The sequence below is a fragment of the Lacerta agilis genome, chromosome 3 (genome assembly GCF_009819535.1).
Source record: "Lacerta agilis isolate rLacAgi1 chromosome 3, rLacAgi1.pri, whole genome shotgun sequence".
In the NCBI taxonomy this organism is placed as follows: Eukaryota; Metazoa; Chordata; class Lepidosauria; order Squamata; family Lacertidae; genus Lacerta; species Lacerta agilis.
The window spans coordinates 92,611,643-92,635,170 of NC_046314.1; the positions used below are offsets into that span (position 1 = coordinate 92,611,643).

The window sequence follows — 23,528 nt, forward strand, 5'->3', positions numbered from 1 at the left end:
GAATTCATAAATATGAAACTTTGTTGTGACCCTTCCCCTGTAGAGGTCTTGAGTTACTAATGGGGTTAAGAATTCAACTCTTAATGGGACTTGGTGCATTAGTGTTTTGTATGCATGGAATTTGGCATTTGGCTTAATAAGTGGTTGACATTGGTGATGTCCCTTAATTTGCTTAAATCTAATTGGCTCTTTTATCAGTCAAACCTGTATGGATTGGCAATTGATCAGAAAGGGTCAGCCATGACTGTGCATGTAGTTAAATGATGGAACCACCAGCTAAACTCGGTGTTGCATTATAATAAGCTGAAACCAGGAAAACAAATGATCTCAGAGTTGTAAAGCGAAAGAAAACAGAAGTTTTGCATGATGTTCAAGTTCAGAACAAAGGCATTATGGAGTGTATAAATTTTAAATACACTGCATTTGGCCTCAAGACTTTTTTTTCCAGAGGAACTGAAATCTTGACTGGAACTGTCTTTGTTACATCAAAGAACTGCATAGAAAGCTAAAAGAGACAGAAGAAGCATAAAAGGGCATAGTTTAAAATGATTAGTGACAAATTTCATACTGCAGAGGTAGAAATAGTTTTTTCTGAGCTCTCTTTTCCCCTAAAATGAATAAATTCATCCCATTAATCTTGTCCTAATATGTTTCAGGAGAAGTTGTTGGTGTGTGTGTGTGTGAAGCTCAGCAGAATAATCAGACAGTGGCATTCAAGCAATTTTGAAATTAACTCAAATAAATAGCAATTATGGTCTTTAAAAGTAGCATGAAGAAATTTATGAGAACATTATACATTCCATTATAGTTGTCTTTTGGGATGGTTTTGTTGTTCAGCGAGAAAGACAAAGGAGGAGGGTGCAAGGAAGAACCTACTTATTTTAAATATACATTGTGCTAGCTCAGTTCAGTAGGCAATAGAAGCACCTGCCTAGGATGTCACCATTCACGTGGCACCAGACTTCCCTGGAAAACTGTCAAAGTAGGAGCACACGGAGGCGTAGGAAGGTCAGGTGGTACCCGGTGCAGAAAATTTCTTGTCACTCCCCCCCCCCGACAGTGATTTTTTTTTTTTTTTGCCTGCAAAAATGATTTTGCGTTACTTCATATTTTCTTACAAAGGAATGTGGATTATGGGCCTCTGATAACAAGAAGGTGACTGTGGACAGATACTTAAATCTACAGGGTGGATTGTGTTTTGGCTCCACTGAATTGAAATTTCAGCCTTCATGACATATGAAAATGGCCAAGTAAACAGTTATTTTTGTGGAGGAGGGTCAAGAGATTAACTGATACTTCAGATACAGTGGACGCTCGGGTTGCAAATGTGATCCGTGCGGGAGGCACGTTCGCAACCTGTAGCGCCACATCTGCGCATGCATGGGTCGCGATTCGGCGCTTATGTGCAAAGCATGATTTAGCACTTCTGTGCATGCACGAGCGCCGAAACCTGGAAGTAACCTGTTCTGGTACTTCCGGGTTCGGCACGGTGCACAACCCGAAATCGCGCAACCTGAAGCGGCCGTAACCCGAGGTATGACTGTATAGCTATATAATCCCTAGTGAAGTAAGATAAGACCCTTGGAGCAGGCATTTTTTTAAAAAAAGTTTTTTATGAACCGCCCTAGTAGGGCACTAATTGCACTAATTAGATGTAACATGTGGCGGACTGCCCCCCCATCTCCCTTTCTACGCCCCTGGGAGCACATATGTATCCCCAGACCAGAATCCCCAGGGGTTTTTGGGAGGGGGGAGTGAAGGGGGCAGCGTAAATGTTCTCTACCGTTTTCTGTCCTATTGACACTTGCTAGATCTGCAGTGGCTCCCTTTGGAGATGGTTTGGAAACTGCAGCGGGTGGAGAATTCAGCAGCCAGAGTCTGAACATATAACACCAACTCTGGCACAACTGTACTGGCTTCCACTTTGTTTCCAAGCAAAATTCAAGGTGCTGGTTTTGACCTATAAATCCCCTTGATCAGGAGTCCGGTGTGATCCCACTTACAATCCCCATTCTGATCTTCCTGCTCAGTTCAGGAAGGATATGTGTTGGGCTAGCTCTCCACTAAATAGGGTTTGAGTGTTGCCAGAATTTTTTAACTCCTGAGCTTCATAGAAGTGTCTTATCAATGCAACTTTATTTAATTTATTACATTTATATTCCCCCTCCTCCAACGAGATTTAAGGTGGCACACATGGTTCTTCTACACTCATTTTATCTTCTTCACAACCCTGTGATGTAGGTTAGCTTGCGAGAAAGAGTGTGACCCGCTGAGCTTTCAAGTCAAGTCTCCCCAGTCTGCAAGCTAACCACACCACCCTGGCTCTCACTTTACAATGGGAGCATTTAAATTTCCCAGTATTTAATGCAAGCAGATAGCAAGGCATAATGGCTTACCGTTTGATATATTTCTACATATACATTCTGTATGACAGTTCAGGAATCAGAAGGAAAGACTTTATGTAGCTGCAATAATAGCAGTCTGCTTTCTCAATAAAATGTCATCTTAATAAACTGTCAGCAGAGGAAGACATCATGATTATATTTTAAAAAAAACCCACTGCATTAATGTATTTCTTATGCTGCTTGCATGGAGCTTGCTACAATGCAGAGGTTAGTCTTCTGATTGAAAAATATTCAAGCAAAGTGAGCCAAATATCAACTTTTGAGGTACTAAGCATAGCAGAGGAAGCTTTGAAGCTTTATTGCTTGCAATAGCCTCAGCAAGCCTCCAGCATAGATGTGGCTCCCTAACACATTTATGTACTCTCATGTGGGTTATATAGACAAAAAATGATAACAAAAAGGAATTCTCTTAAGTGCATCTTGAGGGCATGAATTGTGGGGTTTAGCGGAGAAGAGGGGATCAATCACTGATCCCACCCCCACCCCCCACTTTACCAGGGGATAAATAGTGGGATATTGTTCCTTAAGTATGATTTCCATAAGTGTTCTTTTTTCCTTTTGCCTTTTTTCCCCATTTTCAAAGGCAGGCATTCTCTAACTTTCAGGTTAAAACCAATCCTGTTTGAGATGAAATAGTAAAATAAAAAATGGAAAGAAGAAGACATCAAATGCTTACCTAGACTTTTAGGATTTGCATTCATGTGTATTGTAAGATTGTGGTTATATTGGAGCGGTTTTGCCATTCTTTTAGCACTGGATTTTGACTTCTTTAAAATCATGCTCTGGTCTTTACCGATGCTCTTTTGGTATCCTTTTGTGGGGCTTAGTCTAGAGTTCAGCTGCATTTTTTACAGCTTTCTGATCCTCACAATGCATACAGGCAGGATGGTACTGCACCCTAGTTGTCCACATATGTGTCAGAGATCAACGTAGGCTGGTGCCTCACACTGGCAAAAGGAGGATCCTGGCAGAAAAGCAGCTGAGACTTTTGCTTTGTTCCTACTTGCTCACAACACTGCTGAAACAAGAAGGCTTGAAGTTGTCCTTTTGACTTGGCTTAAGTGAGCTATCTTCATTATGGGGAGGAGGGCAGAATGTTTCGCCTCAAAAGATGTAGTAGTTTTACTCAGTACCTTCCCACTGAGTGGCCTGTGGTATTCTGTTTAGACATTGGAACCTTGACTTCAGATCCGTTCTTTGTTGGAACGCTTGAGTTGCAAGAAGGACACTAACCTAAGAACACAGGAAGCTGCCTTATCCTAAGACCATTAGTCCATCTTTTTCAGTATTTTCTACACTGGCAGGCAACAGCTCTCCTGGATTTCAGACAGGGTTCTCTGCAAGCCCTACCAGGAGCTGCCAGAGATTGGCCCTGGGACTGCCTGCATGCAAAGCAGAAGCTCTACCATTATTGGTGCTTCCCCAAACTGTACTCCAAAACCATGCTCACTTCAGAATCCAAAGTGCATATGCTGAAAACAATTGTGTTTTAAGTCACATCAGTTGTGATTTCACTGTAAGCGTGGTGTAATCTTTGGATATTATAACCATGAAGTGAAAATAGTACATTAGACTATTGAAAAAAATATCCTTGTTTGGATCAATTGATAGACTTGAACTCTTCATTCCACATTTAATAATAATATTGTGCTTCCTCACAAGATCTCAAATGAAATGAAAATAAATAGTATCTTAGGTCTCTCAATTAGGTCTGTTTTAGTGAGGAAAAACATGAACCTGCTTTACGTGTTCCTTGCCCCACTATGAGACATGTTCTCTGTGTTTGGTATGGACGGCTTTTTTAATTTCTTAAGAACCATCAAATGATGGAGGAAAGAGGTTTCTAATAATGATACTTTTCATTTCTTAATGTATCCTCTCTTATGTAACCAGAGTTGGCTATAATGCTTTGTCTTTTACTTTGACATGTAGGACAAAACACAGCCAAGCTGTTTTGAGTTTTTGCTAAATGACACAGTGCACCAAAAAAGTCTGTAAAAAAACTTGGGCTAGCCAATTTCAAACAGCCACGCAATAATTAATTCACTTGCAAGAAAAATACTAAAGGATAGTTGCTAAAAATGAGGACATTAGCATAAAACCATTGATGGCAAGTATTAAAGGTACGTGCAGCACCTGAATCATTACCCTTAATTTGAGAAGCATGGTGCATTTTTATTAAATCTATATTGCCATTCAGCACTCTGGGTTTTCTTTGTGGAGGCCATGTAGGGCAGTTACTCTGACAATGGTTATAAGACCATGGTATCAAATTGAAAATGTGTAGATACTGTCAAAATATAAAAACTAAAATAAACACAACTCTTGGTTATATGTCAATCTTTGTCCCTAGATATTGCGTAAACTGCTGTGATGTCACAAAAGCCATAGCTGGGCAACACAGAATCTGTTCTCAAATGTAATCTTAGGGTATCCTGTGAATTGCATGTATCATGACAACTGTGTGGTGTAGTGGATTAAGAAATTGACTTTGACCATGATTCCTAGGTTCGTGATGCTTACAAAGTGAACTTGAGCCAGTCACACATTCAGGTGTGCAGTTTTACGTTGCTGATTTGTACATCTTCATCATTGACTTGCAGTGCCTTCCAGGAACTATGATGGGTACAACTTCTGTGGCCCCTGGACAGAGATGCCCTGGTCTCAGTCCAACCTACCTTACAGGGTGGATTTGAGGATGAAATGTACACCATCATGAATCCCTTACAGCAATATACTAATTAAATAAACAGTGATTGGTGGCTTCTTGACTAATTCCTTTTTTCAGCCCCATTGCTATGCCCACTTTTTATGCCTCTTCATGCACTGTTATTGAGAGAATAAACATAATGAGAGAAAGAAACACCCCTGAATATGTTGTTTTGCTCTTTGTGGACCTGACTATATTACTTTGTGTCTAAATGTAAAGAAAGCTCCCGACAGTCGTGATGTATTAAATTATAACTGAGAACTAATTCAAGGATCAAAGATGCTCTTTGGGAGAGATCACTTTACTGGTAGGAAAAATCATTACCTTTTTCCCAGGCTCATATATTTGTACTATATGTCTTGGAAATATCATTCCTCACAGTTTCTGAATCTTGATGTTTAATTTAACACAAAGGTCTTTGAGCAGCTCAATGGGAGGCTTTTGCTGGCAGAGTCTCATAGAAGAAAATTGAAATGTACATGTTTTTTCTCATGTATCAAAGAAGTGCAAGAATCTAAACTGACATTTTACATCAAATGAATTATGAACTGTGTACTGTGTACCTAAGGGAACAACAAGCAAATTAGATTTTTGTTAAGGGGGGAAGAGAAGCCAAAATAATAAAAAATAGGTTTTAGCTGAACCTGACATGCAATGCAGTATTCTTTGTACACTAGAGAATATAGATTTCTTCAAAGAGCCAATACTTTGAATTCTTTAGACATATTGTGAACAAGACAACAAGTCAGTTCTGGTGTGCTGCAGCTGGAACATTGAACTTTGCTACTCTTGCTTCTTCGTTGGTTTTGACTCATGATTGTGCTGGAATGCTTATGTTGACATGTTATGCTATTAATTTATTCGGCCACAGGTCCACTGGATCAGTTCTTAAACCAACCAAAATGCAACATAAGTAGCTCTCTGCCTTTCTTGGGCGCAAGGCCTGCTCAGTGTTCCTGGCTCTGGGATGCTTTGATGAGATCTTGTGGGACCATTGGAGTTTCTGCGAGATCTCACGTGAGCATCCGTAGCCTCCCAGAGCTCTTGATCCTGAGCTCTATGAGGCTTTATAGGTTGAAAGAGATGTAGGGTAGAAACCTTGATTATTTTTATAAATGCATGAAAAGGGAAGTCATTCCAGATTTCTGAGATTTCCAAGCCTCTTGTCCTCTTTTTATTGCCATGTCAGAAGATATAGCTGTTTAACATATGACTACCGAATTATATATGCATGTGTGTGGTGATTGAATTATTCTTGAAGCTATGTGTCCTTAACAAGAGGTCAATAATACATGACAGCCTACAGAGCAACTATAAGTACCAATGGCTCTGAAAAGGAATTTATTCATTCATATATTTAGATTAGCATGTGATATCCATTTGTTTGTTTATTCCTTGTTTTGGTAGCTCATTATTCTATGACAGTTATTGGCTAGGTATCTTTTTAAACAGCATGACATATAATTGGCTTTCCTGGACAGCAATAGATTCCATCTAGTGTCTCCCTGACACATATTTATAATCATTAATCAGTCAACTAATTGCTTATTGGCATTCTTTTATTCTTTGCATAGTTTTAGTAGAAGTTCAGCTTGAGGATGATAAACTTGCAAAGATACTTGTAAAGATGAGTTCCTGTGTGTTCCTATTAACTGTCCCTTTAAAGTAGTGGCTAGATGTTGTTCGGCTACAACTCCTATCACCCCAGACCATTGGCCTTGCTGGTTGGTGCTGATGGGAGTTGGAGTCCAGTAAACATTGTGAGGGTCACAGACTCCTTATCCTTAGCATGGAGTGTGAGCCAATTGGCTAAGCAATGTGAGTGGGTCAGATCCTGTGACTAGGCAAAACTTTAACTAACACCAGAGTTCAAATTACAAAAGCAGAGTTATTTAAATATTTTTAAGAGAAATAAGCTATTTTAAAAGAAAGAAAACTTATATCCATTGATATATAAGGGAGACTTGGTTACTAAACAAAATTTATTTAGCAGATATGAAGGCATTCAAAGGAAAGACAAGCAGCAAACCCACCCTTTTTTATCTCTGGAGATTCTGCAAAGGGCTGCCCAGCAGGAAGAGGCTCAACCAAACAGGAAGCCAGCTGCCTTTGACACCCCTGGGGTTAATTATGTAGAGAGAGGGCCCAGTGAGGTGGGATAAGAGATATGAATGGAACCAGCCCCCTCTTGATTTTTTCCTGTCAGACCAGGTTGCAGAGGGAGGTGTGAGGTCAATACTTTGGATGTGACTTAACCTTTATCTTGGTTAATGGCATGAAGAGTTTCTGAGCCCAGGCTGCTGTCCAAAACATCAGGGTTGGCGAAGGCTATCTTCAAGGGACAGAGATGGGTGGGGGATTTTTGATATAGGGTGCAATTCAGTTTTGTAATACTTTTCATTCTTGTACTTATCTTTGTGATTACACCATGCCATTTCACCATGCTAATTGAGCATTTACTGGACAAGATGTGTTGATTCAGTAAGTTACTGGTGGAGTGGTTGCCCCTTGAGGGCTATATTAAACCTTGAGCGGAGCATTTTGAGTAGCATTGCTTGTTAGAGCCAATATATCACCCTGATAGGTACATGGCTCTTCTGTTAAGAATGTGGCAGAGAAATTATTGCTGTCTTCTAATTATTGCTTAGATACTAAGCAGTTCCTTGGAGGAGAAGTTAGGACTAAAGAGATGAAAGAGGGAAATGTTTCCTGAAACACTCCTATTATTAAATAGATGTGAAATGCTTTATTTTTGAATAATCAGTGGGCATTTGATATATGGGTGCAGGTGATTAGTTGCTTGGGAAGTTTAATGATCACCATGTGAACAGTTTCACAGAACACCTTTTTTATTACTGCTCAACAAGAGACTCCACAGAAGTGCTTTGATCCTTTAGAGTGCAATTTTGTATTTTTTTATGTTTTCAGAAATTATGTGTAAATTTTATGTAACTCTTAATACAATAGGAATATCCCACATTGTCCAGCATGTAAACAAAACCTCTGTAGTCCATACTTAACTCTGCTTGGATTTACATGGAAATAAGTTGCCTTTAATGGAAGGATTTGAAGATTTTTTTATTGCAGTTTCCCAAATGTGTTGTCAGATTTTGAGTAGGGCTGGAGTCTGACTTATATTGCTGTGCCCAATATTTTAAATGGTACGTTGTGTGATTTGTATTGCTTATAGTTCTAAGTGTTGGGTCGTATTTTGCATTCTTAATAAATTTGTAAACTGCCCAGAATATTTAGTTGATGGATAAGTAACTAACTAACTTAGAAAGAAAGAAAGAAAGGTGGCATGAACCTGTGGGTTACCAACTCCCTTTCTGTTTGAGAGTGTTTCATCTTAAATCCTGTTGGTGTTGGGGGAATGGCTCTGAGCACAGACATAGCATGATAATGGCATTGCAATGGAAAGCCTATAGTACAATAGTGCAATAATGAAGGGGGGGGAGAAGATGTTGAATTAAATGGACCATGCTTACATTGCCTTTGATCCTCAGAAACAGGTTTTGTTTGTTTGTTTTAGTGCATGGAGCATTTTGATTCCATCCAGCATATGTTCTCCACATTTTTCTCTGCTCTAATTCATCCATGTTTTTCGACAGCTCCAGATGGCATGTTGCCTCCAAGGCTTTCATCTGCCACACCGACCAGTCTTCAGGTTGTCTGGTCTACACCAGTTCGCAACAATGCTCCAGGCTTACCCAGCTACCGACTCCAAATGAGGCCTAAGCACTCCCCAGAAGATAGATTAGAGTAAGCAAATAATAAAATCTATTCAACATAGTGAAGAAATGTAAAAGGTTCTGCAGAGTAGCATTTCTGTACATATGTAATGTTTCCCACCTTCATTTTGTTTCCTATTTTCTTTTTAAAAAATGTATTTTTTCCCTTTAGATTGCTTTCTGGACCTTCAGCTTCATTAACCCATTTAGTCACAGAACTGCAGCCATACACATCATATGAAATTAGGGTTATCGCCTGCAATGGATACGGTGATACATACAGCAACTGGACTCTAATGATTACAGCAGAGGACAGTAAGTAGTTTGTGGAACTGCAGAGTGCATTTCTGCTTAAGTAAATGCCCACAAGTACAGCATATGAGACATAATCATTTCTGATTTAATGATAATAGCATTTTTCAAGACTCATCACTCAGCGCTCTTAAGCAGGTTAAGACCACAATCCTAAACACACTTATCCAGTGGTGAAATCAATGGGATATTGAAAAGCCAGATAAACATACATTAATTGCAGAAATTTGCTCCTATAATTTTGTTCGGGTGATCATACTGATCTTCAGCAAATGTGTTGTTTCTAAAAAATTACTTTGGCTTTTCATTTACCTAATTTTAAACCTTGAAGTTCTGTTGGAAGCATTATTTTTTGGGGGGGGCACTCAGGATGCCGGCAACGCTTGGTGGGAACAGGATGTTGGAGTAGATGAGCCCTTAGCCTAATCTATCATTGCTCTTCTTATGTAGCACCAAGAGCTACTCAGATCCTGGTTCCTGAAGTTTTGTTTGTTTGCTTTTTGTGCATATAGAAATGAAAGTTGGATGCAGGAAAGTTGCATCCTTGATGGAATCTGCATCCAGTGTTTGCCTTGTTTCATGATAAAGCCAGACCTAGGTGGAATCTACACACCTATAAAAAAAAACACTGCAAAAATGCTTTTTAAAAAAGCGTTTTGAAAAATACATTGAATTTGGCATAGTTCATTGTTGCCATCTAGTGTCACATTTGTATGTTGCATTTTACAACACATTTAAAACGTTTTATTTGCAGCTGTGTAGCTGAATCCCTAGATGGATTTCACACTTTCCCCACCCCTCACCAGTGTATTTAACATGTAGAAAGCCAATGAACAAAGCTTTTTCAGCATGGAAATGCATCAACTGGAATATCTTTACCTGCTGTATTTCAGTCTGCTGAGCAGCTCTTTAAATACAAGAACTCTGTCAGAAGCCACATTTGGGTGTGGGGCTTAAATTATCACTTCTTTATTTCTTTAACTACTTCCCGTAACCTTAGAACCAGCAATTGGTTAGAACTGATAACACTTCCTGAACAGTTCCCATTTTGGTTGTATTTATGATACCAACTCTGAGATATCCTCTAAAACTGGTATATTGTACTTTACTGTTGTGTTTTCCTCACCATCCGAAAACATGCAACTCTCATTACGTTTAATATTTCATAATCTCTTTCTATTGCCCACTATATGTGTTTGGACTCTACTGTCCCCACGGGTGTCCGTGAGGTTAATTGGCTACCCCACTTCACCCCAGTCTGTACCAGTAAGTAAGTAAACACTCGTTTCTAGTCAGGTGATTAGAAAAGGTTAATGATAATTTTGTACCATTCTTTAGAAAGTAGAGACTGAACTTTTGAAGCAGATGAGCAAAATAGCCTCCCATAAAAGATAATTTAATTTGCCAAAATGAAACTACCTTCCAGTATTAATGCTGTAATGAAATGGCTTGAAGAATGAATCAAAGACATTAAGGGAAGTGATATGCCCCTCCCCCTTCCAATCCTCATATTCTGTAGTTCGCTCTATAAACAATACCTTCCGAGTAAAAAGAGTTTATTATTTTATTTTCAGCATTGGCAGGCTAAGCTGTGTTGCTGTCATCCTCTTGCAGTCTTCCTTCCAGTGACAACCACATTGACAACATGTTATATTCCACATTGATTTTACAGTTAAGGAGCTGATTGTGATATATAGAGATTTTAAGAATTCAGCTGAGAGGCTGACTTTTGCCTTTTATCATTCCATTAAAATTTTATAACCATCTTTTTCATGTCATTTCACCCATGAATTCTTACTTTAGAAAGTGATAGCTACTGCTGTGAGCATAACTTTTTCTCATGTTCAGAGCTTTTTATTGTATTAGCAAACTACCCCAATTATAGTTAATACTCGTGTTTTACATAATTGTGCTGACCCTTTCAGCCAAGCAGGACCATGCTAGCTGGGGTGTGTGTGTGTGTGTGTGTGTGTGTGTAAAAAATGATTCTGCTTGTCACTTAAATGGGAAGTACTCTGCAAGAGTCTTGGGTACCACGATTTAACACTTCTCTATCCAGAGGGGCCAATTAAACAGCTCTCCAAAGTCTTGTTTGAATTGAGTGAGTTTTAAAGGTCTGCCTTTTTAAAGAGCTGCAGAGAGAGCATATGGAAAGACATCCCTTAAAAAAAAAAAGTGGGGGGGCAGTAGAAAATTGAAGTTAAGCATCTCTTCTCATATGTTATAGTAGATAATGTTAAGAGGGCTATGTCTAAACTCTGCAGGGGTTTGTAACACAAGTTCATCTCATTATCCCAAATGTTTCACCTATAATGCCAGCAATGTACTCAGTAGGGATGAAAGGCTTATTCCTCTTATCGCAAGGGAGAACAAACTGCTTGATTATTTTCCTCCTGCAGATTCCCACAGTTTGATTTTTCAGATATATGTATAATTAGAAAAATTGCTGATGACCAGCCCTGAAAAAAGAGCTTTGAATTTATTTAAGATGCATATCCAAAAGTCACCATGCCTTATATTTAACATGCCTTAAATGTGGCATTTCCCCCCTGCTGTGTTATTATCATCCTTATAAAAAAAATGAAGCTTCAACAATATAAAATCTATATACCTTTGCTGGCACTATAAATATTCAAAATACCATTCTCCTGCCCTCCCAATTATGAATATAAAAGTTCAAATTCTGATTTAAATTAAATGAGTGCCAAAATTGGTTGGGGTTCAGTAGAACTGCATCTGTTGTGCATTTTGTTTGTTCTAAAGTCTAATCTTTTGAAATGTGAAATAACCCTGAAATAAAATATCACTTTTTAAGGCTGTTGCAGATCATTTCCCATTTAAGTAAGAATCAGAATCAGAGCAACTTATTTATATAAATTTATAAGCATGAGTAAAAGTACAACTGGCACCAGGAACAGAACTTAGGGCGATTTATCAGCAATTAAACAGACCTCCTTCAACAATACTTCATGCCAAAATTATTGTTCTTTCTTTCTTATACTCTCATCATATTTTGTTTAATAATGGCCCAAACTGGCTTTTCTTCCTCCTGTATACTAACAAGCACTTATGCTTTCAGTGGGCAGTAAATAGTTGCTGCAACTGGAATATCTCCCGGTTCTAATATGATACGGAATGTAACTCAATCATTGACACTCAATTAAAAAAAAAATGTGAACCCTTTTGATTCTCTGAAACTTTAAAAAAAGCCTTCAACAAACCAAAAGCTGTTTTAAACAATTACTGTACCCAAGTATATCTTTTTTAAAAGATTTTCAATAAAATCTAATGTTCACAGAAAATGTCATAAATGTCAAAATTGCTGTGGGCAGAATAGGTGGATATAGTATTTTCTTGATCTGCTGTAGCAATTTATAGATTTCAGGACGTGGTTTATAAGAATGCTAAATGTTCTGGAATTACAGCTGTTACTGATCAGTGATTGAGCCAGATTTGTGTTATTGCACCATGTTCTTGCTTGTACCTAGAGAGCAGTAAAGCCTCAATATAATAAAAAGCACCTGCATTTTAAATGAAATTTCAATTGAAAAACTTAACAACCCTTCAAATTGCAGAATTTAACGCAGCCCAGTAAAGCTTAAATAACACTTTGCCTCCACAGGCTGAGGGTTTTTGCATTCAAGGTGACTTGATTGTGTCGCATGGCGAAATTATTTACAATTAAGGGATTTCTCTGGAGGGGGCTGCAGAGTATTTGCTGTTCCACAACACCTATGCAGGCATATGGTCGGTCTTTTTCAGTATTCATGGAGGCTCCTGAACCTTTATGATAATTGAATCAGTTAGAGTGCTGAGTGGAGCAAGCATAAAACCTGTTAACCTAAAGGTCAGATCTGTGCATTGTTTATTTATCAGTAGGTGAAAGAGCTAAATCGGCAGCTTCTGTCACAGTCACAGTAAAAAATCACCTGTAATATTAACAGGGAGTAGATAAATTGCAAAAAAGGGATTAGAATGATAAACAGAAGAGAGCAAAATATTGCATATATAATGAGAGTTGCAGCAGTGGTTTTTACTGGGCTATAAAATGCATAGGCTTGTTAAGACAGCCTTATGGGGGTAATTAGGAGCATGCTCTAGAAAAATGGTAACAGAAGCTAGAACCGTGGTTCTAAATGGCCTTCACAGTTCTGAATTGCCTTCTCAAGAATTTAGTTGCCAACACAGTAACACTCCACTATTGATGATTAGGTATGTCCATTGGTGAGGCAGTTTTGTGTAGTGGGTAGAGTGCTGGACAGCGGACAGCGGTTCATTGATCTGATTGGCTGTGAAGTTCACTATCTTGCTTTTGGCAAGTCATTATTTTTAGCCTAACACATGTCCCAGTACTATTGCTAGTTTAAGGCCTTTAGATGATACCCGACAGATCAAACCAAAGGTTGTCCAGGGGTGGACAACATTGGTTGTACCATTAGACAGAGTGAGGACTCTGGCAGCAGTTGCTTGGGTGAGGAAAGTGATGAAGTATCATACCCCGCAAGTGCCCCAGAAAAACTGGGACACCCCCTCCTTTTTGTGTGTGTGTATGATAGCACAACAGCCATGTCGGAGGGTATGGGTATCAAAAGACAGAGCTATTGTAACATGAATTCTGATCTGTCCCCTTTAAGCTAATCTGCTCCCTCATGTTCAGTGAGGCGTATTGTCCCTTCACCAGTGTTGAAGTAAAATTCAAATGCCAGTCCAATCAACTTCTTTGCATGGAATGGCCAAGGCAGGTTTGTGTGTCTTGTTCTTCGTCTCAGACATCAAATTATCCTGAACTGGCCCTCGCGGTAGGACACCTTTTTCAGCCTGAGTTATTAATCACCCCTTTTCTCATTTTGTGTTACAGAACCAGGTCCTATAGATCCACCACTTCTATTGAATGTTAAATCCAGAGAAGCAACTATCTCCTGGCAGCATCCATCAAAGCCAAATGGCATTATCACCCACTACAACATTTACCCAAATGGCCAGTTGCACACTACTATTCCTGGAACCAGATCTAAATTCACTGTACATTCCTTGCGCCCTTTCACAGTTTATCACTTTCAAGTAGAAGGTTGTACTTCCAAAGGATGCTCTCTTTCCCCTGAGACAGCGCCCATAAAGACCCTTCCAGATGCACCTGAAGATATCCCCGCTCCAGAGCTCTATTCGGACACACCGACATCTGTGCTAATATCATGGCAGCCACCTCTTCATCCAAATGGGCAGGTGGAAAACTTTATAATAGAAAGGAGAGTGAAGGGAACAGAACAAGTATCCACAGTTGCTACCTTGCCCTTCAATTATTCAAGGAGTTTTCTGGACCAGAGTGCTGCCCTTAGCCCTTGGGTGAAATATGAATACAGATTATTGGCAAGTACTTTCAAAGGAGGCATTAACAGTAGTGCATGGGCAGAAGTTATCACCAGGCCCTCGAGACCTGCAGGCATCCAACCTCCCGAGGTGCAAGCATTGGGACCAGATATCGCACAGGTTTGTTGAGTTTCATTTTTGTGAATGCCATTGCACATTATCACTAAAATCACCAGAGGTGAATTCTAGCTTATGTTTAGAGATTTTACTGCACTGCACTGCACTGCATACAGTGCACTGTGTACAAGTAGAGTAGCTTCCATAGACCTGCACCAGGACCTGCATACTGTCTCATACCACAGCTACCTTTCCTTGACTTTTTAGTATTTTGCTGGTGGTCACAAGGATAGCCCAGATATCCTTGTGGTCCCTATGTCTCCCTAATAGGTCTCACTCTAGTTAGCTTACTAGTCATTCCCATATTCCCTACTCCAGACATACCGATGGGTCTGAGACCCTGGGCATAACTGCTACCTTATTTCATGTATAGTTACCATGGCAGGAATGGGGGGATTTGTGTCCCTCCTGATGCTGTTGGTCTGCAGCTTCCTTCATGCCTGACTACTAGCCATGCTTGCTGGGGCCAATGGGAGCCCAACATCTAGAAGGACCCAGGTTCCTTGTACATGCCTTATCGTATGCACCACACACTTATTAATTGACTGAGATTCTGTGGTTTAGTGATTCTTTTTAAACCCCAAATCAACAGAAATCCAGCCTGTTCCTTATTGACTGAGAGTATGGTCATTTATGCATTCTTGGGGTATCTGTTATATCAGTTGGTAACCTCAGAATCAGAGTGGACAGTGTGCTACTTTCTTGGGTATGGATCAGCAGCCCCTGTAGTTGGTTGGTAGTATAAAACCTCTGGGTTGTTCAGGCCTGTTGGGTGTATTTCAATGCCTTGCCCTCTGCCTTCACCTGGTATCTTTTGCATGCAGCACTTCAGGGTCCCTCCTTAGCTTTTCTAACATTTCACTATTTCCTAGTTTCAGATTCTCTAGCTTCCAGATCCAACTATTAATCTCAGGGCTGCAAGTGGGAGACCACCCTCCAAACCTGTTTTAGATATGGCTATTGTTTGCCCTTGCTGGACTCTGCCAGGGCTGCTCTGCTGAAACTTCTCTTAGGCATTTGTCCGTACTCAGCTTTAGTGTCACCCAAATTCAGTGAGATGCCACTTCTATACCAGGAAAAAGTCAGGGGTAGGGAACCTGTGGCCCTCCAGATATTGCCATCCCTGACCATTGGTTATGCAGGCTGGAACTAAAGGGAGCTGCAATTCAATGAGACTCAGAGGGCCACCAGTTCTTCACTCCTGGGTTAGATGTGTTAATTTAGTGCTTAACCTCAAACCAACAACATTTCAGCCTATTCCTGTCCTCCCATCTATAATCCTGTGTTCTTTATTATGCTGTTGAAATGCTTCCCGTTTTCTCTCACACACCTGAAATACTTGGAATACTACTGTGGGGGTATTTAATTTTAATCCCTGAGCCAGACTAAAATGTGTACGATACAAGAGAGAGAGAGAGAGAGAGAGAGAGAGAGAGAACAAAAAATGAACAGCCCTACCCTTCTAGACATTATTAAAATGCTAATTGCTGTGAGTGTTAAATGTTCTGTGTTTTCAAATATGTGTCAAAATATCTGCTTTGTTTTAAATCTTTAAAGAAGTTAAAATCAATGTGTAAGTTGACTGACTAAGGAAAGAGCAGCCTTAGAGCACTACCTAGGAAATTTTCAATTATTCACATCCTTCATTTGGGAATGAACTCCAGAGGACAGGATAACTACCATTGTTTTGGCTTGCATACAAACTTCATTCAAGGGAAATTAGTGTAACCAAACAAGAGGGATTTTTGTAGCTTAGAAGCCTCTTTTGTGTAAATACACACATGCTTCCATGGATTCAGTCTTGTACTAGTGCCAAAAGGCATCGGTACAGTAGCTTGCTCACTAGAGCACAAAACAAAGGACGTTTGCATAAGTCTAGAGACCAGCCACTTAAATTATTGGTGCTATTTATGGTATGGTTAGTCCTCTTGAATAATGATGGTGCATGTAGATACTCAGTTTATGCTAAACAATTTGAATATATGGATAGAAACAAGACAAATGATAAAATCTAGAACCACATTTTGAAATCTTGACAAGCAGGTCTATTTCTAAAGTGATGAAAATGCTGCAGACTTTTTTGAAATGTATTGCACCCACATCACTGCCCAAATGAACTCAACCTGTGGTTGCAAAGGTAAGCATAATATGTAATTTATCATAGACCAGGGTTTATTGTGATGCATGGAAAGAATACTTATACAAAAGTGGGTAGGAATACATCGAAACCATTTGATACAGGCAACTCGCAACTTGTGTGCATTTGACTTACACGCATTTAGTTTTACATGCTTGACTAAATAAATAAATAAATAAAGGGGATGGAAATGGAGCAGGCATTGGGTGGGGAGGGGACTTTGACAAGCCCACCTGCTATTGAATCAATTGTGTTTTGACTATATGCGATTTTGGCTTTATGTGCTATCCCTGGAATGTAACCCTCACATAAATTGAGTCACCTGTACATAGTAGGAAAATAGGAAAATTAGTATTTAAGACAAGAAGTCATATAACGAAAATAAGAGATCAGAATGTGTGCATTTCTGTGTATCAAACTAATTGTATTAAAACCTGATTGAAACATTGGTAATACCTTGTAGAAAACCGAGAATAAAGTGATGATGATTAAATAATTCTTGCTTAATAAATCATGGTTTATTAAGCTGAGAATGAACACTATGTCTGCAGTCTCTGTGCTCTATGTGAACATGCTTCAGCGCTAAGGGATATTGGACCACTCTGTTGGAAGTGGGAGCCAAATTCCCACTGTTCACCTGTTCATCCGAGGTCAGAAACAGAAATCACAGCTGTTGACAAAATTTAAAAAGAGAAGAACATGACAGTGAAAATTGTTTAGAAATGATATTTACATTCTCACTATAACAGTGGAAAATCTGTATAGTGTCATTGTTATCATTGTCAATAACTTTAATTACACTTTTAAATGGATATAATCCTGTATATGTCTTATCTCTTCCTGACTATTGTAATCTGTCTGTGGCAGAGCTTGAACTAAAGCTCTTGCCCTCCTGTATCCAGCATGCCATATTGGCTCTGTCAATATAGAAGAAGGGGCAATGCAAGAAAAAATGAGTACATGCCCTGCTCACACGGCATCTCATACCCCTGCAGGGTATATGTGGCACGTATCAGCTGTTGTGGAAACAGAACAGGTGTTGGACAGATGTGCTGATACAGCTCTACACTTATTTTGTACTGAGTATTTTAACAGTGAAGAAGCCATTTCATAGCAGCATGTGCGTCCAGTAGATTCTTCATCCCCTCCAGGTTCCCAATCCACAGGTCTCATACCTTGTATTTGCGACATATGGTGTTCAAGCGCAGCAGTGACTTTCTGCATCTGTACACCTTATTTTTTTGTTACATGCTTCTGTTGTATTATTTTAATTTAAAGCATTGCAGTATTTTTGAATGCATTGTTTTAGATGATACTGTGATTTAACATTTTTGCAAGTTGCATTGAGTAGTGCATAAATGAATGAATGAATGAATGTGCTGCAGAAATGTGAAATAGATTGTGTAATGCCGTAATAACACTTTAGACAAATGACAGTTGAAAGGTAGCCTGTGCAGAAGATGCTAGAACAGCTTAACTGTTCCACAGATCTCTGGTGCAGATTCTTAGGCCAGAATTATGCTTTATGCCAGACACATGGAAACTTTTTACCATGTGCGACTCTTCCTCCCTGGATGAGGAAGGCTAAGGGCAATCCAGACGTCCATGTACAAATTGTTTTTCCATTCCCAGCCTTCTCTGCTAGAACCCTGCTTAAGTATATAGGACTTTCCTTATTGATATCCAGAAATGGAAAAATCCTGGCCTGGTTTTCATCACAGGTTATGGTGATGTAGTCCACCAAGCTACTTAAGCCCCAACACTTTCCCGTGTAGAAAATTAGGTACTGACATAAACATATAGCCTTAGCTTCTCAGGAAGATCTTATGAGTGATTCCTAATTCCCGTAGTGATTATTTTTCTTTGATTATATGTCTCATTTTCCCAGCAAATGTATAAAGAAGCAGAATACATTATAAAGAATGGCATATTAATTTTTCTTATTTAGTCATAAATCATCATGAATGGTTTTGTGGTATGTGACATCTGAAGAGCTTTACCATAACATTCCCAGTGGCATACAGCTTTCTTTTACTTGGCTTGAACCTTCATTTTGGCTTGAATGTTTATTCTGGAAGTAGTTAAAAACAGCAGGCCACTTCTACTTCCTTCAACATTTCATTGTCATATGTGGCTGGGAGGTGGCTTTGCATTTTACTTAGTGGGTTACAAATTTTGTACCCTCTACTTTGTCATATCTCAGGCTATACCTTTAAAGCACATTTAAAACATTATTTTCCTCAAAGTCTGGGTACTGTAGTTTACCCCTCAGTGAGTTACAATTCCCAGCAATCCTTAATAAACTACAGTGCCCAGTGCCTTGAAGGAAAACACATTCTTTCCTTCACAGTAACTCTACCCCCTACATAGTCCGGGTCCAGCAGAGTTTTTTGTTTTGTTTTTTAACCCTGCGCCTTTTTCTCAGGAAACACTATTCTGTTTAACATGAAAAGTTTTGACTATGTCAAAAAGAAATGCTTCCCAAGGTTATAGCTGTTTAATGGGAGGGAAATGGCTAATTTCTATCCCTTTAAATTTTGTGGTGGAGAAAATAAGGTGCTTTGATCTTTAAATGACAGCTTCCTGAATCATTATAGTGAATTAGTTAATCTATCCCAGAAGCTGCCCTATTCTAGCTTCCTCTTGGGCACCCTCTTTCTTAGTCTTCACACCGAGCTTCAAATCAGTGTACTGCTGTTGTCAACACCAAACCATTGAGTGTGCCCTCTTATTTTCATACATTGCTAAACTCTCACCTTAAAGGTCATCCAACTTAGTAAAGAACAGCAGAAACAAGCACTGCAAGATATGTTGTTGTTGTTTTTTTTTAAAAAAATCTGGATTCACAGTGCTGTATTTTTGTTGCACAAGTCAAGAACTTTATTGTCCTCTCTACACAAGATGATCACTATTCGTTTTTCTACTCTGGAGACAATTTGCTTACTATGGCCAGGAGATCCAAAGAACTTCCATGTTTGACTTGCATTTCTTAAGCAGCAGAATCCACCACCTCCCCTATGGCCGTTGGCAGGCAACTTTACAAGTCTGAAAAGATGGAAGCTTAAAAAGCAATTGTGAAGTGGCACGATGGTTTTCTTGAACAATAGCAACAAAAGAACAAGCCACAAGGTATGCCTAAGCCCTCAGGTGAACAAAGAAACATGGGAAGCAGCCATATATTGAATCAAATCATGGTTGACTCAGTATTTTCTAGCTCAGTATTTTCAACTTCCCTAGCCCTGAGTGCTCACTAGAAGGACAGATCCTGAAGTTGAGGCTCCAGTACTTTGGCCACCTCATGAGAAGAGAAGACTCCCTGGAAAAGACCTTGATGTTGGGAAAGATGGAGGGCACAAGGAGAAGGGGACGACAGAGGATGAGATGGTTGGACAGTGTTTTCGAAGCTACTAACATGAGTTTGGCCAAACTGCGAGAGGCAGTGAGGGATAGGCATGCCTGGCATGCTCTGGTCCATAGAGTCATGAAGAGTCGGACACGACTGAACGACTGAACAACAACAACAGCCCTACCTGAAAATGCCTGGGATTGAACCCAGGAGCTTCTGCATGCAAAGGATGTACTTTACCACTGAGCTACAGTCATTCCCATAGAATTTAGCATTTTGCATCCAGGCATGTCATATTAGAGGGCACTTTTATATCTGTTAAAGTCTGACCGTACTAATCATTGCATCAGCAGAGAAGTTCATATAAGACATTTTTAAGTTTCTGTTCTCAGGAAATCTGAAAGGTTTGACTAGCTGCCATTTGCCAAAATGGACTTTCCTACCTGATCCTTCCTGCTGTTGTTTCCTGACTTCTTGGAAGCATGTTCAGTTCTGTAGAATGGTGTTCACTGTAGCATGGGCAATGCAGCTGTAGGGTTGGAGGAAAACCAGCAGAAACAGACACCCAACCCCTTTGCATGAGTGTAAACACCTTCTGGTTGACTCTGCTGGATCCAAACCTGTATGAATTACATTTTTTAAAATTTTACAGGGTGAGACAAGATAATTACAAGAAATATATAATTACAAGAAAAAAAATTGTTAAGTAAGTGAAGTACCAAATATACTCAAGCCACATATTGTGAAGGTAGATCCATCTCAACTTAATATCAATCAATAACACAAGCACATTGCTTTCAAAAATAACTACATACAGTTTCATACACAGTGTCACCAGTCATGGCAGTGCCAGAAGTTCTGAGGATGAAGTTAAGGATGGATCTGTCAATTTTGGTTTTTCTCAGTTACTCATTTTCCATTCTTGAGGCCAGTTCTTCACATTTCTGCAAGAATCAGCAATTCGTGTTTTTTTTAAGTGCATGAAAATTCACCAGCATCTTATTGAAAATTTATCTGAATATACAGAGTTTTGCAAGTAATGCCCCTAATATACTGTCATTTATATGTTATTTCTACTAATATATGCATTTTATACACACATTCCCCCAAATGCACCATTTTGTACACATTGTTTGGTTGAAGAACTGCATCTTAAAATTCAGAGAACTGTGAATTTCAAAGGATAGCTGCGATTCAGTTTGTGTATTCTTTCAGAAAATGCAAACCAGGAAGGTTGGCATTAAAATCCTCACCAAATTGAATTTCTTCTACATCCTCACTGTGAGTTGGAACCCAGCATACTGTATCCGGAGGACTTTTTGAGCAGTGCAAAAGCATTTTCTTTTGTGCAGACCCGCAATTGTTTTTTCTTTGCAGGAAGAGTTTTCTGTAGTTAGTGTTTCTCCCTCTCTTTTCTTTCTCTTTTTTGTAGAGATTGTAGCACACTCCATGCTACAATGGAATAGTTGCTGGTGCCAATTCTGTAACAAGTTCTCTTGGCTCACAAGCACTTGCTCTTTGATAGACATGAAAGAGCTACCTGATCAGATTTTGGGCGTCTGCCCTAGAAATGTGAAATGGCTGCAAGGCACTCAAGTAGCATGATTAATTAAGCTTTATTTTAAATGACTCCTGTAGGGGTTGACTAAAGCAGGTGGCTTAACAGAAGAGGGTGTTTGAGAAAGAGTTGTTTTTATACATCTTAAAAATAGCTTCTGTCATGTATGCTAGAAAGAGCAGATCACAGAAAGGCTATGGCCAGTCTTTAACACTCCTTCTAAATGAATGGAGGTTGACATCACAGGACACTTGGCAAATGAGGACAAGGGGGAAAACAGATCTCGTAAATTATAAGGTTACCAGATGTCCCCGTTTCCCGGGGACAGTCCCCGGATTTACAAATCGGTCCCCATACAAAATCCATTGAAGTTGAAAAGTGTCCCTGGATTAACTGGGGAAAAAAATGTGGTAACTTTACGTTAATAGCTTTTGCTGTTCACCATCACAATGTGAAGTAAGTTGGAGTTCTTGTTAGTATATACACAATTAGAAAGCAAACAAAGAACTCAGGCCAACAATTGCCATTCAATAATGAGAATAATCCCTATTCACAACTCAACAGTAAACATAAAAAAACGAGAAACATACAACCATACAATTTATATAATGATGCAATTTTCAAGAGTATATGTCCGATCAAGAGGACAAACTCACCTTTAAAGAGTTTTCAAAAACTGAAAATTTTCAAATGTAATGTCTCAGTTCACCATCACAAGACACTGAGAAAAATATTTAAGGCTTTGGTGAGTGTGTTTTCTTCCAAGCTGGTTTCACCAATAATAATTAGGTAGAATGAGATGATGTCCAAGTAAATCTGCATCTCCAGTTTTGAAGGAGTAGCTGTGCTGTTGTCCAGCAAAACAAAAATGCTGATACCAGTGGCATTTTGACGATACTAAATATATTGTGGCAAAAGCTTTCATGTGCATGAAGTAGTTGTGCAGGTATAAGCAGCTTCCTGCAGCCTTGTACCCTGCAAATGTTCTGGACCACAACTCCCACCAGCTCCTCATATCATAACCGATGGCCAGGGACGTTGGAAGATGTAGTACAAAACACCAGGCAGACTCCAGGCTACGGAAGGCTGAAGTAGGGGAAGAAAGGTTTCTTTCTTGTTTCTCCTGCCAAGTGAAACCAAGACCTGTGTTCTTAGGTGGGGAATTGTTATGTACTGAGCTGAATCCTAGAACAAAAGGATCCAGAATGCAGCAGCAGTCTGATTGGTCCACAGGAGCCACCCAATCCAGCTCCAGGAGGAAGTGAATCCACAAACTGATTGGCCTACAGAAGTAGCCCTGAATCAGCCAATCATGCGAGGCCCATTGTGTAAATGATGTATATGTAGCAGATGTTTTGGGGAAAGTTTCATTCTTTGCTACTACGAGCTGAATAAAGAGCATGAAATTCACACTCGACTCCGAGTATATTTCACTGGTGACGAGGATGGGATCCTGCTTGGTGCTTTCTTCAGTCCTTCCTGCTCGGGCTGCAGGCGGGGGGAGGGGTGGGCTTCTCTTGGGCTGCTGACGCACCTCCCTGGCTCACCTCCGCTCGGTAATGCTCATGTGCAGCGTCGCTATGCATGCGCTGAATGTAGTGACGTTGCACATGCGCACTACAGAGTTACTCCGCTCCTGGGTTTGCCGCCCTGGGTGGCTTCCTCCGCCCCTGGCTGGGTCAAAAATCTGGCAAGCTGGACTTGGTCCAAGCCTATCAGCAGTTGCTGGTGGACGAGGCCACAGCAGAGGCACAGACGATTGTGACGCACAGAGGAGCGTTCAGGGTAAAGTGGCTGCAATTTGGCATCAGTGTGGCACCAGGGATATTCCAGAATCTAATGGAC

At 39.7% G+C, this 23,528-nt stretch overlaps 1 protein-coding gene across 1 annotated transcript in view; it reads left to right on the forward strand.

Moving 5' to 3' along the window:
• USH2A (usherin) overlaps nucleotides 1-23,528 on the forward strand; it is a 454,712-nt gene that overhangs the window by 271,885 nt on the left and 159,299 nt on the right. The window contains exons 38-40 of the mRNA XM_033144773.1: nucleotides 8,727-8,877; nucleotides 9,019-9,161; nucleotides 14,017-14,645. Of these exons, the coding sequence (XP_033000664.1) occupies nucleotides 8,727-8,877; nucleotides 9,019-9,161; nucleotides 14,017-14,645 (923 nt within the window). The remainder of the gene's footprint in view (nucleotides 1-8,726; nucleotides 8,878-9,018; nucleotides 9,162-14,016; nucleotides 14,646-23,528) is intronic.